We start from the raw sequence: 11,752 nt of genomic DNA on the forward strand, positions 1-11,752 counted from the left end.
GATGTTTTTAATCTTCGAAGATGCTATCCAAGAGGGAAATAGCTGGGTCAAATGGGACCTCTAATCCTAGATTTTTTAAAGATCTCCACACTGATTTCCAGTGGCTGCACAAGTCTACATTCCCACCAACTGTGGAGAAGTGTTCCTTTTTCCCTCCAGCCCCTCCAGCATTTGTTATTGGTTGATTTCTATTTCTTACATTATTTATCTATTTATTTATTTGATACAGGGTCTCACTACACCTTTCAGACTTAAAGTGGTCCTCCCCTTTCAGCCTCCCCAGGGCTGGGATTACAGGCGTGGGCCACCACACCCTGGTTTGGGGGCCAGCATAGCATGCCCCACAACCCTGCAGTACCAGGAATCTAACTTGGGTCCCAGCACTTGCCAGGCAGGAACTTAGACTGGTGAGCTATCTCCACAGCCCAGCCCTATTGGTTGATTTCTTTATTCTTTTTCTTTCTTTTCTTTCTTTTTTTTTTTTTTTGAGCTGTTATACCCATTCCATTATGACATACAGTACAAACGTACAGAATGAACATGGGCTGAGAAATTACTGACATGTTACAGAGCAACATATCATTAAGGAGGCTGTTCTGCTTCACTTGATCTGAAAACTACTTGGACAGTGCGCCTCCTGATTTCAGAAGCTGCAGTCTTCTCATAAAGATCTTTCAACAGTTTAGTGCTTAGTGTTCTTAGCACAACACCACAACTTAGTTCAGAAGGTATTTTGGCAACTTTTAATCTCAGCAAGGATAGGGGCTTTTGAAAAATAAGGCTTTAAGAAGGCTTGTCATTTTAGGGCTAAATTTTAATATGGTGTGAGTTTGAACTCTTACACTTAAAACAAAACCTTAAAACTACTGATTGGTTCAAAATGGTTTTATGGAAAAATAAATCTGTAACAAAAACTTGGCAGTGAGTGTGAAGAAGGCTCCACTGTTTTTTGAGCAAAGCATACAAAGGTTCCAAGAGATAGGACCAAGGACTAAAGACTTGGACATTTACAACAGCAGACATTTTCTCTTCCTCTTTTTGACAGGAGGTGGGCAGAGAACTGCTCGGATAGCTTCATCAAACACTGTCTTGAGGCCTCTTTGGGTGAGAGCTGGGCACTCTAGGTATTTTAAAGCACCAATCTCCTTAGCCATGGCCAAGCCCTGTGGATAGGTGATAGGAGTCAGCTTCTTCTCCTTCAGCTTCTCGATCGTGTCTTTATCATCCCTAAGATCAAGTTTTGTTCCCACAAGGATAATGGGAGTATTGGGAAAATGGTGTCGTACTTCGGGATACCACTTTGCACGGACATTTTCAAATGATGCAGGACTCACAAGGGAAAAGCAAATTAAGAACACATCTGTTTGCGGATAGGAGAGGGGGCATAATCTGTCATAATCTTCTTGTCCAGCTGTATCCCATAAGCCCAGATTCACTGGTTTTCCATCTACCATAACATTGGCAGAATAGTTGTCAAAGACAGTGGGGATATATTCTCCAGGAAAGGCATTGGTTATATAACTGATCAGTAGGCAAGTTTTACCTACAGCTCAGTAGAGGGCATCCAGGGATAGCGCACCAGTCACTTCCACGCCTTCTCCCCTATTGGTTGATTTCTTAATGATGGTCATTCTTCCTGGGGTGAGATGGAGCCTCAGTTTTGTTTTAATTTGCATTTATCAAATGATCAGTGATGTGGAACACTTTTTATAGATTTTATTTGCCACTTATGTATCTTCATCTGTGAAGTGTATATTCATCTCAGTGGCCAACTTTTGGGTTGGGTCTTTGAATTGGGGGAGTCTGATTTTTTTAATTCTTCACATGTTCTAGATAGAAATCCTTTGTCTGAGGACCAATTGGCTAAATGTTTTCCCTAATCTGTGGGTCATCTTTTCACTCTGTCAATGATTTCTTTTGCGGAGAAGAAGTTTTTTTAATAAGGTGAAATCCTAGTTGTTGATTCTTTTTTTTTTTTCATGATTGTAAAGGAATCTTTATTTTATTGTATATTTTATAATTATATTGTATGTTTGACATATGTTTCATCATATTTATGAAGTACAATTTGATTTCAACACATATATAGTGTAAGAGAGAGTATTTAGCATATCCATCACCTCATGCATTTATAACTTCTTTGGAAGGAAAAAATTCTCTTGCAGCTATTGCAAAATACACACTACTTTAATTGTTAACCATAATCACTCTGCTATGCAGTGGAATACCAAAATTTACCTGTTGGCCACATCCTCCCCATCCCTGGCTCTCCCAATCGCTAGTCTCAGGTAACAACTATTCTACTGTACAAACTGTGAGACAAACTTTTTAGAATCTATATACAACTGAGATCATGTAATGTCTAGCTTTCTATGTATGGTTTATTTCACCTAACATATTCTGCTCCAAGTTTATCCCTATCTGCACTGACAATTTCATTTATTTTAAATGACTGAATACCATACTAAATAATATTTCTTTTTTTTCCTTCATTGCTAAAGATTCACTCCAGGGCCTTGCATAAGCTGGGCAAGCGCTCTACCACTCCCAGGGTAGTATTCTGATTCTGTTAACCATTTTGATAGATTCTAGGACTTAGAACAATGATGGAATAAACAAGACAGTGCAGATGTTTCCTCCACTTACTGATTTCATTGCCTTGGAAGTTGTCATTGCCTGACCAGATAGCTCAGCAGACCAAAGGGCCTGCTTAGGCAGACACAGGGACCTGTGTTCTATCTCCTGCGTGCCGGGCCCGCTAGTTGTTGATTCTTTGAAGTACTTACTTACAGTCTGGATTTTGTTCTTGAACTCTCTGCCTACTCCTAGACTTTTATGATTTCTACCTAATTTCTCTTCCAGAAGATTTAGTATTTCTGTTTTAATATTTATATCTTTAATCCATTTTGACTTTAACTTAGTGCATGGTGATAGACATGGATGAAAAGTCAAAGTTTTTGCTCTAAAATCAGGAACAAGACAAGGCTGTCCACTGTGACCACTCGTATTCAGTATAGTTCTGGGAACATAGCCAGAGCAATTAGACAAGAGAGAAAAATAAAAGGAATCAGGATGGGAAAGGGAGAAGTGAAATTATTATTTGCAGATCATATGACACTATTCATAGAAGACCCCCCAAAATTCCACCAGAAGACTTTTATATTTAATAACAAAATTCAGTTATATACCTGGATATAAAGTTGACACTTAAAACCAGTAGCCTTGCTGTACATGAACAACAAATTCTTTGAGAAAGAAATATGCCATTCACAATAGCATCCACAAAAATGAAATATGTGCAAATTAATCTAACAAAGGAAGTAAAAGATCTATCAAAAATTACAGTACTCTGAAAAAGATTGAAGAGGATATCAGAAAATGGAATCAGGGGGGAACTACCCGCTTGGGCCCCCCCTCCTGTCCCTCTCTCGGGACAGGAGCTTTCTCTCAATAAATATATTCTGCTCATAAAAAAAAAGAAAGAAAATGGAAAGATATCCCTTGCTCATGGATAGGAAGAACCAACATAGTGAAAACGGCCATACTCCCAAAATTGTGATACTTAATGTAATGCAATTCCCAGCAAAATACCACTAGCATAGCCCATAGAACTAGAGAAAACATTCCTAAAATGGATTTGGTAACAGAAGAGACCCAGAGTAGCAAAAGAAATTCTGAGTGGGTTGGGGAGATAGCTCAGTAGATTAAGCACTTGCCTGGCAAGCTCATGGTCCTAAGTTCAACCCCTGGTACTGAAAAAAAATCTGAGCAACAAAAGTAAGTAAAGGGGCATCACAGTCCCTGGCCTGAAATTATGCTACAAAGTTATTGTGATAAAATCAGCATGGCACTGGCAAAAAAAAAAGCAAACTTGAGCATCAGTGAAACAGACTAGAAGATGCAGACACCACTCAAAACACACTCTGCCACTTTATCTCTGACAAAGGAACCAGATGTGTTCACTGGAAGAAAGACAGCCTCTTTAACAAATGGTTCTGGAAAAACTGATTTCCCACATGCTGAGGACTAAAAAAGATAGCCTCTCTCTCTTTCTCTCTTCCTTCCTTTCTTTTTTTTCCTTTTGGAGACACAGTCTTGCTATGGATTGCAGGCTATTCTTGAACTCCCTATGTAGTCCAGGCTGGCCCCAAATGCACTCAAGTTCACAGCAATCCTCCTGCCTCAGCCTCCTGAGTGTTGGGATGACAGGCACATGCCCCCAGGCCCAGCAAACATCCTCTTTAATACTTCAAATTGTTTTCTTCGTCTCAATTGAATTAATTTCTGCTCTAATCTTTATGATTTCCTCCCGTCTTTGGGATCTGGGTTTGGTTTGCTCTTCCTACATCCTCTTTAATAAATGATGCTGGGAAAACTGATTTTCACATGCTGAAATTTGAACCTGGACTCTTCTGTCTTGTGCACTAAACTAGACTCGATGTAAATCAAAGATCTAAATATAAAAACAGAAACCCCTAATCTGTTGAATGATAGAATAAGCAAAACTCTACAAAAATACAGATGTAGACAAAGAATCTATAAACAAAACCCCAGTCACACAGGTAATATTACAAAACAATCAGCAATTTGGATCACATCAAGTTAAAAAGCTTTTGCGCAGGAAAAGGAACCACCAACAGAGTGAAGAGCCAACCTACTGAATGGGAAGACGGTTTTACCAGATAATCCTCAGATAAAGGACTAACTTCTTGGACACACAAATGACTCAAAAAGGTCAGACTCCTTAAATTTAAGGATGCAAATCAAAACTGGACATCTCAGAAGAAGAAATACAAACACCAAAGAAATACATGAAAAATGCTCAACATCAGTGGTCATTTGAGAGATGTAAATTAAAACAACACTTAGGTTCCATCTCACCCCAGGAAGAATGGCTGTCTTCAAGAAATCAACCAATAACAAATGCTGGCGAGGCAGTGGGGAAAAAGGAACCCTTCTCCACTGTAGGTGGGAGTGTAGACTGGTGCAACCACTGTGGAAATCAGTGTGGAGGTTCCTCAAAAAACTAAGTCTAGAAGTCCCACCCGACCATTCCCTTTCCTGGTGTCTTTCCAAAAGAATTAAAAGTATCACACCACAGTAATATATGAGCACTCATGTTTATGGCAGCATGGTTTGTAACAGCTACGTCTTGGAAATAGCTGAGATGCCTATCAGCCAATGAACAGAGATATGGGATTTATGTACAATGGAGTACCACTCAGCCTTAAAGGATAAACCCATCTCTTGTAAGAAAATGGGTGCACCTTGAGACCGTGAGCCTGAGTGAGATAAGTCAGACACCTGAGTTTCAATATCACATTGTTTCTCTTGTGTGAGAAAGTGAGCAGGGAAATAAGGATAATGGAGGATGGATACTGGGAAGTAGGCCGAACTTTTCCAAATTGGAAGGGGAACAAGGGAGTGGGGAGGGAAGGGAAGGGAAAAGGAAAAACAATGAAAATAGAAGGAAAAGTGGGCACAAAGCTTTTCCCAATGGGGCAGAGGGAGAAAGGTTAAAGGAAGAGGAGGGGATGGGGAAATAAAAATTAAAATATATTCTGGGGCTGGGGAGATAGCTTGGTGGCATAAGAACCTGCCTGGCAGCCACAAGGTCTCCAGTTCAATCCCAAGTACCACATGGCATGCTGAGCTAGCCACTGAACCCAGGCATGGTGGCACACACCTGTAATCCCAGTGCTGGGTAGGCTGAGACAGGAAGGTCACTATGAGTCCAAACTTCACAAGGAGACCCTGTATCAAAATTAATTAATGAATTATTAAAATAAAGTAAAAAATATATATTCTGTACAGGTACAAATCCCCTATGATGAATGTGATCAATCTGCATTATAAACATGTAATAATAAAAAATAAAGTTAAAAAAAGAATGTCATAGATGAACATAGTGGCATAGAGCTGCCATCCTGGCTCACTAGGGGATGACATGGGACAATTCCAAGTTCAAACTCAGCTTGGATAACTCAGACAGAGCCTGTCTCAAAATTAAATGGTCTGGATTTAGCATCAGTCAGTGCTGAGGCTACAAATTTAATATGCTCTACTGAGAAAAGCAGTTCACATAGCATGATATTGTCTGAATTTGATTTTGTGTGTGCTTTTACCCTGACTCTGCTACTTCAGGGTTATTTGTGTGTATGTGCTGGGAAAGGATCTGGGGCCCTCATCATGCTTGGAAGCGCTCACCACTGGGTCTCACTTGCATGCAGATGTTTTTCTTAGCTTCCCTCTCTGCCTAAGAATCCCCTTTAAGGGCCTGTGAGATGGCTAGGCAGACTAAGCAACTGCTTAGGCGAGCACAGGGACTGGGGTTCAATCCCCCACACCACCTGCCGTGCCAACCCCACTCCTGGGCACGATGAACCGGTGACTGAGTCTGGGTGTGGTGGTGCACTCCTGTAGTCCCAGTGCTGGGGAGGCTGAAAACGGTAGGCTCACTACAAGTCTGAGCTGCATAGTGAGACCCTGTACTACATACATTCAAAAAAAACAATCCCCTGTAGTATAACTGCGTGGTCTGTCTCAGATGTGGCAGCTAACAACGATGAACTCACACGAGAAAATAGTAAGACACACATCACAGGCTCGGGCAGTTGGGGACTGAACAGGAAGATGCAGGTGAAACATATGTAATGACAGATAGAAGGACTGCGTTCATGGGACGTATGTGACCCCCCCGCAACCCTCGGGTGAAGGGTTTCCTCTCCAGCGTGGAGCTGTTGGGAGCTGACGGAACAGGAAGAAGTGAAGCCCAGTGGAGACCTGTAGCTCACCGCAGTCTCAGCCCCGGGAGGGGATGGGGTGGCAGGAGCCTGGGCTTCTCATCCTCTTCATTCTCTTTCTTCAGGCTGTCATATACTCCCAGGCATGTTGTTTCTTCTGTCCAGGCACAGGCCCGAAAGGGTGGATTAAGGAACCAGGGATTTGAACTTCTAAATCCGTGACCCCAACTGTCCCTTGGATCTTTTGAAAGACACTGTCTCAGGCATTTCATTGTAATAATGGCATGCTGAACAACATAGGTTTTTTCTTCTTTTAGCACTGAAAATTTATTTTTAATATTTATTTATTTATTTATTTGCTACAGGATCTCACTACGGGGCTCTTGTCTTAGCCTCCCCAGCGCTGTGATTACAGGTGTGCACCACCATGGCCAGTCTTGGTGGCCAGCTCAGCATGTGGTACCAGGAGTTGAACCCAAGTACTTGTGCTTGGCAGGCAGGTGCTGAGACTGTGGAGCTATCTCCCTGGCCCCAACACTGAGAAGTTAAAGCCAGATCTTTGCAGTGAGCTACAGTCCCAGGTATGGGCTCAAATGTACGATTGTATTACCTCAGCCTCCTAGATTACTGGAATTGCAAGTTAGTCCCAACATGCCCAGAACACAGAGAGAAATTTGAACAGGTGCCCAGAATAGGCAAATACGTAGAGATGTAAAAGAGATAAGTGATGTGTGGGTTGGAAAAGTAGAAGATGGCTTGGGGAGGTGAAGGACCCGCGGAGCGACTCCTGACTGCCACAAAGGTAGGTTTTTCTTTGGTGGAGACTTTGATGGTGGTGCTAGTGGCTGGAGCCCAACATCACACTGCAAAGTCTGGGCTCGTACACTTTGCGTCTGTGGAGGACTGCAAGGCGTGTGCATTTTATCTAACTGTTTTGAGAAGTATTTCTAAAGGTTGAACCTGAAGCACATGTATGCCTACAGGCCCTGTGATCAGTTTTGTTTGGTTTTTGTTGTTGTTGTTGTTTTGGCTTGGTTTTAGTTTTTGGTGTTGAGGACCAAACCCAGGGCTTCCAGCTTACTAGGCAAGTGTTCTATCACTGAGCTAACCCCCAGCCCCAGGCCATGTATGTTTTTTTTAACTTATTTACAAGGTGCTGCTAATTTACAGGTCTAGTTTTACTGAAAAGTTCATCTTTTTATTTAAATCACAACAGATGGGGCCAGGGAGATGGCTCAGTAGAATAAGTACTTGCCTGGCAAGCTCAAGAGTCTGAGTTCAATCCCCGGTTCTGAAAAAAAAAAAAAAAAAATCATAACAGATTTGGTGTGTATTGTTTTGGTTTTTTTCCTCTTAAAAACAAATGTCTCAGGGCCAGCGAGATAGCTCAGCTCACTAAATGTCTGCTTTGTCAAGTGCAGGGACCAGGATTCGATCCCTGGACCCGCCCCCAGGGGTGCTGAGCTGAGTCAGGGCATAGTGAAGCAGGCCTGTCATCCCAGCGCTGGGGAGGCTGAAAACAGAAGGACCACTACAGTACAAGCTGCGTCGTGAGACCCTGTACCAAATACATAAATGCAAAAACAAACAAAAAACCAAACGCCTCCATCCAGGCCTGGCTGGACAACTATAATCTCAGCTACATGATGGCAAAAGCAGGAGGGTCAGAAGTTCTTGGTCAGTCAGGGCCGTGTAGTAATACCCTGTCTGTAAAGAAAAAAACTGGGGCTAAAGCTCAGCACGAGAGTGATTTCCTACCTTGATGAAGCCTGAGGTACAACTCCTGATGCCGGGAAAGTGAGAGAGGACTGATCCCACTGGCCAATTGATTCACATGCTCGGTTTTTTGTTTGGTTTTTTTTTTTTTTTTTTTTTTTTTTTTTTCCACTGACAAAATCATAGGAAGTTTTCAATTTGGAGGGGAGCGGGGGAAAGGGAGATTTCTTCCAAGGTAGCTCCGGGCAACAGAGGGCCCTTGTCTCCCTACCAACGCCCCATGCACCGGGTGTCAGGGTCTCCGGATCTTCACCAGCAGGAAGCACTGGAGGGGGCGGGGAGGGAGACACCACCGGCAGCCAGGCCTGGTTCTCCCTCCTGAACCCTGACCTCTCCTTTCTTTTGTGTGGAACTGAGATTGGACTTTCATTTTCTTCTAGAAGCTTCTGCATAGGCTATTCTTTCATCTGGGCTGAGGAGAGTTCGAGGAAGTTCGGAAAAGAAACTACTTCTCTCCAGTGGCAAAAAGTCAACCTGAGCAGTTCAGTCTGCTGCGCCGCCGTTCCATGACTCAGCAACAAGAAAAGAACCGGATCGCCGGAAGGAAGTCCAGAATACAAGCTACTGCAGACAGATTTTCATGCATGCCTGGATAGTGGGCAGACCTCAAAAGCATGAGCATGACTCATTAAGATTCCCATATGCCGGGCTGGGGAGATGGCTCAGTAGAATAAGTGCTTCCGGGCACGCGCAAGGGCCTGACTTCAATCCCCGGTTCCAGAAAAAAAAAAAGAATTACACAAAATCTTGGGTCCCTGCTACTTGTGTGATGGAGCCAACTCTGCTGACCACATCTGGGGCACACCCTGAAGGCCTTAGCTCCTGAAAGTTAGCAAACTTGTCTCTCTGCAGGTATGTGGCCAGTTCTTTCTTTGGGGAAACAGAAGCAACATGCACCACAGGCTTATTCAAGATGTAATTAATAGTATAGTATAGAACAATACACTTTTAAAAAAAAAAATTGGGGGGGGGACTGGGGATTGAACTCAGGCCCTTGCTCTTGCCAGGGAAGCACTTATTCCACTGAGCCATCTCCCCAGCCCTTGCATTTTTAAATTTATTTTCTAATTTTTGTTTATTTATTTGGTACAGGGTATTGTTACACAGCTCAGACTTGTAGTGATCCTACTGTCTCAGCCTCCCCAGTACTGGAATTATAGATGTGTACCACTATGCCCCATTTTGGGGTGGCACAGCATCCGGGGTTCCAGGGCCCACATGGCATACAGTATTGGGGATCGAACCCCAGTCCTTGGACTTGCCAGGCAGGCATTTAGACTGCTGAGCTATCTTCCCAGCCCAACAATGCAATTTTAAAGCAAAAGTGTTGGCACTGGTTCATTGGTGCACATCTACAATTTCTTCACTCTGGGAGGCTGAGGCAGGAGAGTCACAGCTCCAAATCCAGCCTCAGCAAGTCGGCAAGACCCTGTTTTGAAATGAAACACAGAAGGCCTGGGAATGTAGCTCAGTGCTGAGGCACTGGATTCAAACCCAAGTCCTGGAACAATAAAGACACAAGTGACTTACATGCCAGGCTGTCTTCTGAATTTGACCTCATATTTATCTTCCTGAAGAGTTTTATGCTTTCAGATCTTTTTAACATTTTCTAGGCATGGAACACAACACCAAAAACTCACAACTGGGCTACACCTGCAATCTGGGTCTTGTTCTTTGTATTTTGAGACAGTTCTCGCCTGTTACGCAGGCTGGCCTCTGCCCTGTCGTGCTCCTGCCTCTGCCTCCCACAGTGCTGTGGTGACAGGCACGTGCTACTCCAAGTGGCTTGAGCATTTATGCGGCACTGAGGGTGGGCTAGGGTCTGGTTGGCATTACTTTGTTCCTGGTTTTATAGTCTGGGAGAGACCCTTATGACTTGAGGGATGTTTTGATTCTGATGTTCCTGCTTTAAGGGGGGCAGCCTCAGTTTGGGGTAGCTATGCTGGAACCCAAAGTCACTGTGGGTTAGAGCAAGGCCTAGGGACACTAGGTTCCTGTTTCTGTGGGTGATGTGCCATCTGTCTTGAAAAAGAGGGAGACAGGTTAGGAAAATGTAGGGGTAATAAACCTTTAGTGACCTGCTTGGGTCCTGAGGTCCAAGCCAGGCTCGGGGAGAACAATTTTGTGAGCTTTGGGGCAGCATTGCCTCAGAAGATCAGAAACTTAACGAAGAGAGAGACAGCTACTGTAAAGGAGGCAGAAAACGAAGTAGATGTTGTAACAACAAAGCAAAGCAAGAAAGTGAGAAAAAGAATAAATGCATAAGAAAAATCTTAACCAAAGAGGTGAAAGATTTGTATGCTGAAAACTACAATAAGACAGGGATACAGTAACAGAAAAACACACAGGTAAGTGCAAGAGCAGCCCTCATGGATTGGAAAAATCAATTCTGCCAAAATATCCACGCTACTCAGTTATCCAGAGTCAACACGATCCTCTCTTCCAAATCTGAGTGACACTGTTTACAGAAATGAGGGGGAAAAAACAATGAAAATGATATAACCTCATAGAAGATCCTAAGCATTCATGCAATCTTAGGCAAAAAGAACAAAAAGAGAGGCTATACCGCCTGACTTAAAAATAGATTGCGAGCCAGGCCTGATGGCACAAGCTTTCAATCCCAGCGCTGCAGGAGGATGATGGCAAGCCGAAAGCCAGCAGGACAACAGAGCTACGAACAAGTCTGCATCATAGTACTGAAAACAAACAAATGGCTGGGGCTGGTGAGATGGCTCAGTGGTCTAAAGCACCTACTTAGAACAAGCTTAGCAAAGCCCAGGGACCACGGTTCAATCTCCCAGCACCACATGCCAGCCAGCCCCGCCCCCTGGTGGGCTGAGCTGGTCACACACACACAACACACACACACACACACACACACACACATAAATAAATAAATAAAATTTAAAAAAAAAAAAAAAACAAATGGCTGGGATGGAGCTGGGGCAGAGGCCTTGGGCTCAATCCCAAATCCCACCAAAACTCAGTTTGCAGTCATTAAAATAGTTTCATGAGTAGAAAGGTAGACAATGTATCAATGGGATAGAATAGAGAAACCAGAGGTAAACCCACACATTTTTGTCAACTAATTGTCTTCTTTCTTTCTTTTTTCCCCTCCCTCCCCCTCCTCCTCTCCCACCTTCCTCCTCCTTCTTCTCTTCTCTCCTCTCCTCTCTTCTCTCTTTTCTCTTTCTCCTTTCTCTTCTTTCTTTCTCCTTTCTCTTTCTTTCTTT

The 11,752-nt window shown here is 43.2% G+C and overlaps 1 protein-coding gene and 1 pseudogene across 2 annotated transcripts in view; both read right to left on the minus strand.

The window, feature by feature from the left end:
• Positions 1-1,007: 1,007 nt before the first annotated feature.
• LOC101577708 lies at positions 1,008-2,251 on the minus strand (annotated as a pseudogene). The gene is made up of 2 exons (XR_002821406.1): positions 2,239-2,251; positions 1,008-1,549 (listed from the first exon to the last, which is right to left on the minus strand). The product of XR_002821406.1 is annotated as a ras-related C3 botulinum toxin substrate 1 pseudogene (transcript).
• Positions 2,252-8,751: 6,500 nt separating this feature from the next.
• The window catches only part of LOC101578115 (CD70 antigen), an 8,943-nt gene continuing 5,942 nt past the window's right edge, over positions 8,752-11,752 (minus strand). Inside the window, exon 5 of the mRNA XM_023716924.1 lies at positions 8,752-8,784. Within this exon, the coding sequence (XP_023572692.1) occupies positions 8,752-8,784 (33 nt within the window). The remainder of the gene's footprint in view (positions 8,785-11,752) is intronic.

The sequence above is a fragment of the Octodon degus genome, unplaced genomic scaffold (assembly GCF_000260255.1).
Source record: "Octodon degus isolate 3935 unplaced genomic scaffold, OctDeg1.0 scaffold00050, whole genome shotgun sequence".
In the NCBI taxonomy this organism is placed as follows: Eukaryota; Metazoa; Chordata; class Mammalia; order Rodentia; family Octodontidae; genus Octodon; species Octodon degus.